General features: G+C 47.9%; 1 protein-coding gene across 2 annotated transcripts in view; it reads left to right on the forward strand.

Moving 5' to 3' along the window:
* Window positions 1-12425, forward strand: part of LOC144950695 (tyrosine-protein kinase Fer-like) — a 61056-nt gene that overhangs the window by 12246 nt on the left and 36385 nt on the right. For both annotated transcript variants that reach the window (XM_078880767.1, XM_078880768.1), the window contains exons 3-9: window positions 1581-1783; window positions 2331-2504; window positions 2687-2789; window positions 3912-4098; window positions 5922-6059; window positions 7376-7498; window positions 10504-10632. In XM_078880767.1, the coding sequence (XP_078736893.1) occupies window positions 1586-1783; window positions 2331-2504; window positions 2687-2789; window positions 3912-4098; window positions 5922-6059; window positions 7376-7498; window positions 10504-10632 (1052 nt within the window). In that variant the 5' untranslated portion in view covers window positions 1581-1585. The remainder of the gene's footprint in view (window positions 1-1580; window positions 1784-2330; window positions 2505-2686; window positions 2790-3911; window positions 4099-5921; window positions 6060-7375; window positions 7499-10503; window positions 10633-12425) is intronic.

Raw genomic sequence — 12425 nt, forward strand, 5'->3', positions numbered from 1 at the left:
TTTTTTTTGCGCGGCACCACCAGAGCAAGGAGGTCATAACCCTGGTCAGAAAGTCCTGCAGGGGTGGCGGTGATGCGTCAAAATCAGTTCTCGTGATGTCGAAGCAGTCGGAAGACGGATGTTATGAGCAGCTGAACACGAAGCTTCACAGTCTGTTGCCGAATAGCACCTAGCCTGAGGACTTTTTGGTCAATTTTCCAAAGGCATATTTGACCCTAGACTTGGTCGAATTTTAAACTGTTTTTTGAGGACCGGTGTGTTACGCTGCACCAGTGTACTGCCAAATACGTCCATACACACCTGTTCGGGCATGACTGCGTGCGTGACATTGTCACCAATTGTTACTTGAGTCGACCACCTTCCACTTGGTCTCCGCACACCACAAAGGCAAACGGAGAATTAGGAGTGAGATTGTAACAGGATGATAAATGTTACCAGTGAGTGCACTTTTTTTATGCTCAGATTGTGACTGTGTGTTCATGCTGCTGATCCATGTGTTAAAGTAGTTAACAAAATGTGATTTATTGTGACTAGATTTACTAACCGGCTTCGCACGGGACTTGGAAACTTGTCTAGGATTAATTTCATATTCCTTTATATTTCACTGAAAAACACTGAAAAAAAATTGATGCTTGCAAGAAAGAAAAAATCTGAAACAAATCAATTTAACTAAATCGGATGTTTTTCACTGAAGGAAAAATCAACCTTAACCCACTTATACGTCAAGTCGATTTAGGCAACTCGGGAAGGGAATGAGGTGGCGAGGTGAAAATTGTCGCGTTCCCTCAGAAATTCCAGACAGCAAAAGCTGTGCAAATTTCAGCACGTCAGAGCTCGGCGTTCGAGAGTTTTTTCTGCTTCACACAAACAGATGTATTTTCTGCTTTATATTTAAGAGCGAGCTGAAAATAGTCGCGTTGACTTAAAAAATCGAGACAGCGATGCCGCGCATTTGTGCGGGATACACACGGCCTACGTGGAGGGTTGGGGTGGGGGGGGGTGCGTGACGTCACCAGGCACACTGCGTAATGCATGCGGGTGACATCACAGATGTGACGTCACCACTCACTTGCCGTGCAATATATTATATGCATTATTGCGCCCCCCCCCAAAATTTGTTGCATGTTGGGAAGTATGCTAAACATTTCGAACAGACACACATTCACAAATTTCCCTTTTATATATATAGATGTAAGTATCCCCCAATGCATTCAATATATAGGTGTGGGAGAGTGCTCTACCTGGTGTGGACAAACCGCGTCCTTCGAAGGGGTATTGAAGCAGTTTTTTACTCTGGAGTAATTTTGCAAGTCTGTGTTTGCGAGGTGGCTTGGTGTCTTTGGACTTGGAGCGCTGAGCTGGCTCTCTTTAAATCTGGTTCTCAAAGGCATCGAGTTGACCGTCTTAGCTTGATCACCAAAGACTGCATGCAAAAAAACCACACAAAATTTGTATTTGAACCGAATTTTTGAAAATGATAATAATCTAACGATATTATCTAGGCAGCAGTTATGTGACGTGGTAAAAAAAAAACGTTGGCGATGTTGTTTGGTCGATTTATCGCCCTGTCATGGGAGCAGCAACGATGGGCTTCGGGCTGTACATGCAGCAGTCGCACGATGCGCTGGTCGCACAGCAGGAGTGCGAGATGCGGCTGCTGGAGGCCGTGCGCAAGCATGTGGCGACGCGCGCCAAGATCGACCGTGACTACGCGGCCCAGCTGCAGCACCTGTGCGCCCAGACAGAGCGCCCTGACCTCAGCCACGTCAGCCAGGTCACCAAGGTCAGCCGCGTTGCCACCCCGCATTGCCACCAGGTGATAGGTGGCCACCAGGGTCAGGAGGTCACCGGGATAAAGCAGGTCACCAGGGAGACGAGGCAATTTCACTGAGTGCCACATTGTAGGGGAAGTCAACAGTGGTTGTCTTATGGACTCTTCCCCCAATATAGGAATGTGGAATTTCGACCACTGGCCCTACAGGGCTCTAAACAGGGGATGAGCACCACCTCAGTTCTCATTTGACCAGGAACTCGCTCTGAGTTTTATATGTATGTTGAATTCTTTCGCACCGTACTTATCCAACCGCGCTATCGGAGGTGAATGTTTTGACATTCACAAGAGGGGTTACTTACTGAAAGAACCAAAGAGTATTCACAAGAGAGGTTACTTTTTTAATTTTACTTTTGTGAAGGAAATCGTTGCACCTAGACTGTCTTATATATGCAGGCTGAAGCCAATGTTGTTATTACGATGGTTATGATGATGACTCTTTTTGAAACATTCCTCCCCCTTGCACGACTTCTACAAACACACTCACACGCAATCTAAGTCGTGGGCGAGCGTGGTGCAGCAGACGGAAGCGCTGGGCAAGGCGATGCGCCGGCAGTCGGAGGAGTTGACGACCGGGCCGCTCAGCAAAATTGCGACGCTCATCCGAGACAAGCAGCAGCTCAAGAAGAGCTATATGGAGTCGTACCAGCAGCTACGCCTAAACCTCAACAAGGTGCGACAGTCTGAGAATTCCACCAGAGACTCGGTCAGATGCCCAATCAGGGACCCATTGAGAGACCTCTTCAGTGCCAGCCTGTCAGTTTATTGTCTTGAGATCCTATCAGAGACTTGTGAGAGAGCGTAATAGCTCGAGACCCCATTGAGAGACCGGTCTGTTGTTGTCTGTCCCCACAGGTGACGGTGACTGACATGGAGAAGGTGAAGGGACAATACAGGCAGGCGTGTAAGGACGCCTCGGCCATCAAGCGCAAGTACGGCGAGGCGGTCACCAAAGGAGGTTGGTGAACGCTATTATTTTTTGGTTCTTTCGGTTAAGTCATGTCTAAAGATAAAATAATAAATTAAATTAAATAATAGAATACGACGTTTCGATTGCAACACAAGCAATCATCATCAGGTATAATGAAATAGCGACATAAAATCTAACCAGAAAACTATAGACAGACATTAGCAGACAGATATCACCAAGATACATAGCGAGAGCAACACAGGTAACAGAGAGGTGTGATCGTCTCTGTGGGGTGGCTATGTATCTTGGTGATATCTGTCTGCTAATATGTCTGTCTATAGTTTTCTGGTTAGATTTTATGTCGTTTTCTGGTTAGATTTTATGTCGCTATTTCATTATACCTGATGATGATTGCTTGTGTTGCAATCGAAACGTCGTATTCTATTATTTAATTTAATTTATTATTTTATCTTTAGACGTGACTTAACCGAAAGAACCAAATAATAATTCCTGCAGTCACGAAAGTTCTAAAATTAAGTTCGCTATTATTTTTTTTGTGCTCACATGTAAAATGTGCTGTGATTAATGCCGTAATCTTTTAAGTTTGTGTTTTAGTTTCATGTCATCACCAGTTCATCGAGGAGATTGTTGAGCCCTTAATATTATTGGCTCCTTTTGTAATCCTGTTCAATTCCCGAGCCTCTTCATTCTCAATCACCTTTTATTTTTCACTCGCTTTACTACCCGGCTTCGCCCAGGACTTGGTCTTGGATTAATACACGGCCTACGCGGAGGGTGGGGGGGGGATGCGTGACGTCAGCAGGCACACTGCGTGACGCTGCCGCATGCGGGTGACATCACAAATGTGACGTCACCGCTCACTTGCCGTGCAAAATATATCCATTATTGCGCTCCCCCCCCCCCCCGACACCATCAGCTCGCTACGCACTGAGAACCCCGGGTTTATTTGCGTGCGGCGCCTGAAACTCGGATTAGAACCCAGAATGTCAGTGGTGCCGTCTCGGCATCTCTGACCTCTGAGCCGCCCCATGGCCACCTCACAGCTCCCGGTTAAGTACCCCCTCAGCCCGCCCACCGGCCCACGGGTCCACCCACCGGCCCATCCAACGGCCTCGCCCGCTCACCCGCCCACATTCTGTCCTGCTGTAGGTGCCAAGGAGGCGGAGAAGGTGCGCGATAAGTTGGTAAAGGCAACGCTGAAGCTGCACTCGCTGCACAACGCCTACGTGCTGTGCGTGCGCGGAGCCCAGCTGCATCGCGAGGCCTATTGCAGCAGCACCCTGCCGCAACTGCTCGACTCCCTGCAGCACCTGCAGGAGGACGCTGTCACGGTGCTGTACGTGCAGCGTACGCGCGCGCTTGCGGAGATCAATCCCTTCGCGGTCGATAAAAATACATTAACGGCGCTTTGTCCTGTGGCTAACACTGATAATTTGCGCTTGTTATAAGCACCTTTCGCGACATCTTGAGGTGCTGTGCTTGAAAAGGACGAAGACAATGAAGACAACTGGGTTGGCACACTCAGTCAGATAGGAACAAAGCCAATGAGAGGGGGGAGGGCACCAGTAGGGATTTTCACATCTGGGTGGGGGGGCACCATCTGGATGGAGGGGGGGCACCAGTCGGGAGTTCCACATCTGGTTGGGGGGGCACCAGTCGGGAGTTTGACATCTGGGTGGGGGGGGGGGCACCAGCAGGGAGTTCCACAAGTGAGGGGGGCCACCTCGGTAAACTCCCAATTACCCCGAGGACATAAGTAATGAGGTTGAGTTATCCATCGAAGGGCACCATTGGCAGATCTTGCCAACCTTTGCCAAGAGGCATGAGATTAACTCCTTGCTCCTGGATGTAAAGTGGAGGCGGCCCTCTCAAGACCCTGATGAATACGAGCAGCAAGATCTTAACTTCCACTCGACTACAGAAGCAGGGAGCCAATGTATGTGTGTTTTGTTGTACTTTCGCACCGTACGTAGCCAACCATGCTAATTGGAGACGCAGAGGACGACGACAAACTAAACACAAAGCAGTTTTAATGAAATTATTTTTCAATATAGATTTAAAAGTGCATTGTACCAGTGGCTTCTGAATAAATATGGCTTCCTAATATTGGAAGGAATATCGTTCCAGGCGGCTGTAGAAGCACATTTGAAAGTGCGCAGTGACCGTCCTTGTTCGATGACTAACCAAAAGGCGCTGCGAGCATTAACAGCCTCTACATCGGCAGATGTAATAATTTTGACGCGGTCAAGCAATGTTTTTACGAAGGAAATACGAGGACAGAAAGACCATATATGGCGCCACGGAGGCAAGATGTTGACTACTTAGCCTGGTATACAGGAGGTTGTGTTTCGATCCTGACCCTGATGCCTGCTGTATATTTGGAGTTTGCATATTCTCTCCATGGTTGCGTGGATTTTCCTCCGGGTCCTCCAGTTTTACCTCCACATTTAGAATCAACGTGCGTTTAGAGTATTTGGCTGCTTTAAATTTCCCACATGACAATAATCCACTTCGTTGAGCTATCATTTGTGATAGCCAGGTCGTTTCTGAAAAAGAGTTACATAGCTCATCTCGCCTTACCTGGTAATATAAGTGTAGTGACATTAAATGTTGTCACTCTATGGTTAGCGCCAGCCAGTATTTTACATGTGCTGCTGAGCGCCAGGTAATGGAGGCGACACGTGACTGGGAGCTCCTTACTTGATCCAGCAGGGGGCGTGGCCGAGGGCGGGGCGAGGGAAATAAAGGGGGAGCCGCGACAGGGGTCGGGGTTCGCTGTGGGGATCAGCCCGGGATCCCGCGTCTCTTTGTCCTCGCTCTTCGCTCCTCGTTCGTCGGAAGGTGTAGCTTAAGATCGTGGTTTGGACAGCGTGTGTGTGCTGGCTGGCCCGTTCGCTACAGTAACGCACATAGTGAACAGATAGCCACACCTAGCTAAAGAACCCGAAGTGGTTAGAGCTGTGTAAATTAACGTGTTGCCTCCAACTATAGTGTGTGCAACTCGGTGCTCTATACACTACATAAACATAGTTTAGTTTTATAGTTTATCTTGTCAGCCTTCATAGGTGGTCACTAACAGGTGATCGCTAACAGCACTGGCCCCAACAGTCTGTTAAGGCTCAACGGGGGGGATTTTTGTCTTTGTTTTGATACTGGCAGCAAGGAGTGTCTACTCGACTACCTGCAAATGACGAGCCTGGTGCGCGACGAGGTGGTGAGGATGCAGCAGAGCATGGCCGAGGCGGTGGCCCTCATAGACCCCGGCACGGAGTACGACAGCTTCATCCAGCAGCACAGGTGAGGCCTTGCCACAATCGCCACTGCCACTGCACGATGGCTGCTTGGGCGGATGCCCTTCTCTCCCCTACTCAGTCTCGTTTGTCACTCTTTCACCTGAATCATCTGCGTCTCTTCTCTCTCTCGTTAATTCCTCTTTTATCTGTTTTGATCTCGGCGAGCCATATCTGTCTATAAACCATATCTCCTAGGCTCATTCCAGGGACACCTCTGTTTAGCGTGGTTAGCTACGTACAGTGCAAAAGAAGTTCCACACACATACATACTCTCCATAGGCTAACACTACCTTTCGACTCAACACTACACCTCCAATTAGCGTGGTTGGCTGTGTATGATGCAAAAGAATTTCAACATACATACGTACATGGCCAATATGGGGGGCCCACACGGCACCGCCAGTTGAAGACCCCTGCTGTACGATCTTAAAGTCTTGGGCTGTACCTTGAGATACAGCACTTAGAAATGCTCATATTTCATCATAAAAAGCTGCTACTGAGAAGAACCATAAGATGCTTATTATTCTTATCATTATGTTTGTTAGCCCATAAAAGCTGCACCGAGTCTCATGACTTTTTAAAGAGGGCTTGGTTGATGCTGCTACGTGCATCCCCAACCATGTAATTTTTAGATAATTTTTCAGCATTGGGATGTTTGGCGATTTTCAGTGATATCGAATGTTTTATTTTAGCTAGCTCTTCCAGGTATTGTAGGTGGCCGGGTGTTCAGTGGTCAGAGTGCCTAGCTGGCACTGGGTTTGAATCTAGGTGTCAGCCACATGTGATGAAAACTCGTTTTTATCAAGTTAACTATACTATAAGGAAGTTAGCTGAACTATAAACTATTTTTCTTTTTCAAGGTAAGGTCCACTGAGCAACATAGCTCTTTTTCAGAAGCGACCTGGCCACCAATCATAGCTCAACGAAGTGGGTTTTCATGTGGAAATTTAATCCAGCCAAATACTCTAAACGCATGTTTCAAAATGTGGAGGAAGAAATCGAAGGACCCGGAGATAAATCCACGAGTCCACGACGAGAGAGAACATGCAAACCCCTAATATACAGATGTCAGGGTTGGGATCGAACCCACGACCTCCTACATACCAGGCGAGGTAGTTAACATCTCGCCACCGTAGCACCCTTGATGGTCTCAGCCCGGTCACACTTTTAAAGGACCATTTAGAATATTTTATTGGATTCTAATCGTATGCGCTATTTTACTCATTGTGCTAACAATAGACACGTCGTCAGATGCCTGATGATCTTTCCCTTGCTCCCCGTCTCATCCCCTTCCGCACCTTCCGCATCATGTCAACTCAGCTCCCAACCGCTGCACCTGGCTGGTGTGGAGTTTGACGTGAGCATCACGGAAGAGGGACCTGAGGGCCTGGAGCCCAACCAGATCGTGCTCAACGAGCTCACGCTTGAAGACCTGCAGCACAGGTGGGACACGGCTTGTCCGCCTGCTCGCTCGCTCCTCGCTCTCACCCTCTGTGTGTAGGAAACGGATGCAGTTCCACTCTTTGTCCGCCAAGCGGTGTCGCCATTCATTGTCAATCAGGATTAATGTCGCGTGAGTTGCCGCCCCGCAACTGCTCAGCAGGACCTCGGTCGAGGGCAGAATGGGGGCTGTCATCATCAAGTTTGGTAATTTCTTAAGTCACTGGTCCACTTCTCCATCAGCAAGGGCGCTGCGGTGGTTAGATGTTAACTACCTCGCCTGGTATACAGGATGTCATGGGTTTGAACCCGACCCTGATGCCTATATATTTGAAATGTGTGCGTCTTTCTCCCCGTGGTCACGTGGAATTTTCTCCAGGTCCTCTGGTTTTTCCCCTCCACATTTAGAAACATGCATTTGGAGTATTTAGCTGCTATCAATTTCCACATGATAAGCCACATCGTTGAGGTATCATTTGTGGCCAAATCGCAAGAGCTATATAGCTCAGTGGGCCTTACCTGGTAAAATGAAGGTAGTTTAGATTATAGTTAATATCTGCTGTGATTATCAATTTCCTCATTAATGACCCTGCTGTTTGCGATGTTGTAATCCGTTCTTAAAAGTTTGGTAATTTCTTAACTCACTGGTCCACTTCTCCATCAGCATTGCTTTGGTGTTGGAAAGTGGCGCTTCTCAATCTTTTTTATTCCCCGGCACTTGCTTTCCAGCTTGCTCGACTTTTGCGGCGCTAAGAATCAACAAAAATTACTGTGCGTCCTTTATCCAGCAGTGGATTGATCATGGCTGGTGTGTGTGTTTGTGTGGGCTGGGCGGCTAAAACACAGCAAGTCGACGCAGTAGGGGGCACAGGTGATGCGTCGACCAATCATCTCGGTTAGTCTGCCGATGGCACCTGAGTCTTGTCCCGTGACCTCCTCTACCAGCGGGCATTCGACACTTCACGTGGGCTTAAAGTGCACATAGCCTGGCACAAGCACTGTGGTGTCACCCCCGCCACTTAGTGGCGAATAGCAGTTGGCCAATATGGATGGACTCGGTGTCGGAAATGTGGAAATTCCACAGTCGCTTGTTTAGCTTTCTGTTGGAACCGGGGACGCATGAGGCTCAGGATTAATCACTCCACCTGGGGAGTACTCTGCTCAGCCAATTAACTAAGAGAGAGTAGTTGTGTGTTTTGTGTATGTTTTACTCAGTGTGCGGGTACGTGTGTGTGTGTATCTGTGTTTAATTGGTAATTGATAGGATGGCTGTCTGTCTATGTCATGATTCTATTTGTATTTTTGTGTTTGTTAATTGTGGTCATTTCAATGTCTATGTATGTGTATTTAGTTGTTTTAGGTTATTGGCTATATTTCTATCTGTTAATTGTTTCATTTTACTGTCTGTTAATGATTTAATATCAATATTTGTGTGTCTATTTAATTGTTATATGTTGACTAACTTCTTGCCCGTCCTAGGACGGAAGCTGTAATATTTGCAATTTTTTTTAGCAGAGTATAATTGTGTCTTGTGTAAATTTAATGGCAGTGAATCTTGCACAAAAGTACGTCATTAAACACTTCATTGCATTTCACTGTAGCACTGTATATAACTGACCTTCAATTTGTTCAAATTCACTGCTCTGATACTTTATTCTCTTCTGCTTTCGGTCGCTGGGGTTGAAATAAATTGGAATTTTAAGCAATATATGCAAAATCACAGAGAAATGTATATTTTACTATAATGTAGAAGCATAAATTAGACTTACCTTTTGTCTCAAGTGCTGAAGAAATAAATAAAGACACCAAATCCACTTTGTTGCTGCGTAGAATTATTTATTAGATTCACTTTCAATAAAGAAATGTCAAACTTAAAGCGAATTTGTGAAAAAAATTATTCCCGCTCGACCTTCTTCTGCGCGAGTGTAATAATCCACCCGCTCATGAATATTAATTACAGGGAGGGTGCGGCATGTGGAGTGACGTCACGCGCGTTACACACAAACAGACATTCTTGGTTCGAAGCTTTCGTGACGGCAGGAATTACTCTACGCTTCAAATCTAGTTTAAACCACGTTTACGGGGAGCGTTTGCCGTACTTGTTTGTTTCACACTTAACTTCTAATTTAGCAATCTTTGGTAGAACGTAATCAACCAGGCTATGTGTTAACTGTGTGCTAACCAACTCTGTGTTGCATTGCATTACACTTCCTCATTTTACTAAATTTGCTTTCTACCGTGCTTGTTTATGGGTCCATTCTCTCCTCCGGCCGCTATGGGCAGCAATTCCACACAACTCCCCCTCTGCCCCAACCCCCTCACTCTCTCTCTATTTAAGGCCTCGACACAGACGTTGTCTTTCTGTGTGCCTATGTGTGTGTCTCTCCCTGTTTGTCTCTGTGTGAGTTTCTCTCTGCTTGTGTGTCTGTCCGTGTGTCTCCATGTCTATGTTTTGTCTCTCTCTCAAGTTTAGCAATCTTTGGAAGAACGTAATCAACCAGGTGGAGTGTTGACTGTTTTGTTGGCCGACTCTGGGTTCTATTGCATTATATTTCCATGTTAACTATGTTTGTTTTCTCATTAATTTGCACCTGATAATGGTTGCTTGTGTTGCAATTGAAACGGCGTATTCTATTATTATTTAATTTTATTTCTTTCTACGTGACTTTACCGAAAGAACCAAAGAGACATTCTTGGCTCATGATAGTAGTCATGTCGGTGGTTGTGATTGTATTTGTCTAATTAGTGTCTGTGTGTGTATTGTTCTCTGGTCCACGTGATCCTCTTTCGTCTCTCAGTGCAATTCCGAGCATGCGCCTTTCCATGTGAATCGTTTAACATATTCACTGATTTTGAGACTCGTGCTCATATCAAAGGTAATCTCGGTATTAGTAATTGCCTTTTTTTTGCCTTCACATTCCAAGACAGTGAGAGATGGTGACAGTTTGGGGGGAAGCCTTCAGTGGATAGATGGTGGCTGATGATGCTGCTGCTGCTGCATGTTTCAGGCTCACACAGCTGTCGGAGGAAGTGGAGCAGCTCGGCAAGACAAAGGCTCAGCGCACGGAGCAAATCGCCGAGCTGGAGCATGAGATCAACAAGCTTCTGGGAGCCACGCAGCTCAACTACCGCACCGAGTGAGAGAGCAGACCTACAGCCCCCCCCCCACCCCGTTGTCCGATTGACTGGATAGATCAGAGGTCGGCAAACCTGCGGCTCCGGGAGCCGCATGCCGCTCTTTGGCTTCCCCCTTGCGGCCCTTTGGCTGCCTCCTTCTGGGCAGCCATTTAAAAAAAAAAATAAGTCTTAAACATAATTTAATGCAAAGATTATAATTGATTAAATATGGCAGGGAATGGGGTTGCTATGGAATGTCTTGGTGACAACAATAATGTACAACATTCAAACTGTATCCGTTAAAGAATAACTTGGAGGAATAAACTAAATTGACGCAGTTTATTCCATCACCTATTTTGTTTATTTAAGTCGGAATGTGTGTTATTGTTATCTGCTGTGTATGCCTGCTATATCTGTGTTTGTGTATACAAGTAGCTCTGCGTGTGTTGCGGCTCTCAAACTATTTTGGTCAAAGACAAAAAACAAAAAAATGTCTCTTCTTCTTTGAAATGTTGCCGACCCCTGGAATAGATTGAGTTGTTTGTATCATGAGACCTTCCTTGCCGGTGTAATGCGGGCGTAAGCGACCTTCCGGATGTGACGTCACGGGGAGGTGGAGTCATGTGACGTGGGAGGAAGGTTCGGGTCCTTAAGCGGTAAAACCGGAAGGAGAAGGGAGTTGGGTTGAGACTGGAAAAGGGTGAGGCCACGCGGGCGAACCAGAGAGGGGTGGCACCGTCGGCCAGCGGGGGCCAACCCCGGAGACAGTAGTGGGCTACTGGAGGGAGTGAAGCTGCAGCAAGTACAGCCAGGAAGGCTGTGTGAGAGAGGCAGCGGTGAGGCTGCCAGGAGCTACCGGGAGCGATAGAGAGAGAGACAGCCACGAGGCTGTCAGAGTCTACGGGAGTGACCCAGGGAGAGGAGCCGCAGCGAGCACAGCCGGAGGGGCTGCGTGAGAGTAACAGCAGCGGAGCTGCTACGGGAGCTACGGGAGCGACGGAGACCAACAGCGGGGCTGTTGGCGGTGACGGGAGCGACAGCGGAGTCGGCACCGTGGGAACTGAACAAATAAAGGACAGCCGTGTGGGAAACAGAGATCGAACCAAATAAAGGACACTGAGCCAGACATCGTGGTCAAGTCTTTTATTACACTGGTGTCAGAAGTGAAACGGCATGTCGAAGCAAGTAAGAAAGAAAATTACTCCGGCGCCAGCATCGGCTTCTTCGTCCGACGACGACGACCTCCCTCCAACCATGGATTCTGCTGGGGTGGTGGAGGAGAGCCCTGCTGAAGCGAGCACGGGGACTGGAGTTGAAGATGTCGGCGCAATGGCGGGGCCGTCAACATCATCGGACGCTGATCCACGATGGCAACAGATGGCGGAGCAACTGGAGGCACTCAAGGACGTCCTGGCGCAACTGTGTCATCTCGTCACGCCAAGGACGACGGAGGAAGCAGAAGGTGGTCCACGGGCCGCCACGTTGTCTGCCCTGCCGCCGCCATTAGCCACGCGGCAAGAAGCCGCCATCTTGCGCGCTCCGCGGCGCCAAACCGCCATCTTGGCCACGCCGCGGGCCGACGCCATTTTGAATTTGCCACCAGAGGAAACATCGTTGGAGGACGGCGTGAAGAGGAGTCGGAGTCGCCACCTTACCACAGTTAAGGAATTCTCCATCGGGGGCGATTGGAGCGCTTTCGCCTGCAGATTCTTGGCGGCGGTACGTTCAGCAAGATGGACCGATGCTGAGGCCTTGGAAGTGTTGCCGACTCTACTGGATGACGAATCAGTTCGATTTATTCCGTTCCATAACG

This window comes from Lampetra fluviatilis, chromosome 59 (genome assembly GCF_964198595.1).
Source record: "Lampetra fluviatilis chromosome 59, kcLamFluv1.1, whole genome shotgun sequence".
Lineage (NCBI taxonomy): Eukaryota > Metazoa > Chordata > Hyperoartia > Petromyzontiformes > Petromyzontidae > Lampetra > Lampetra fluviatilis.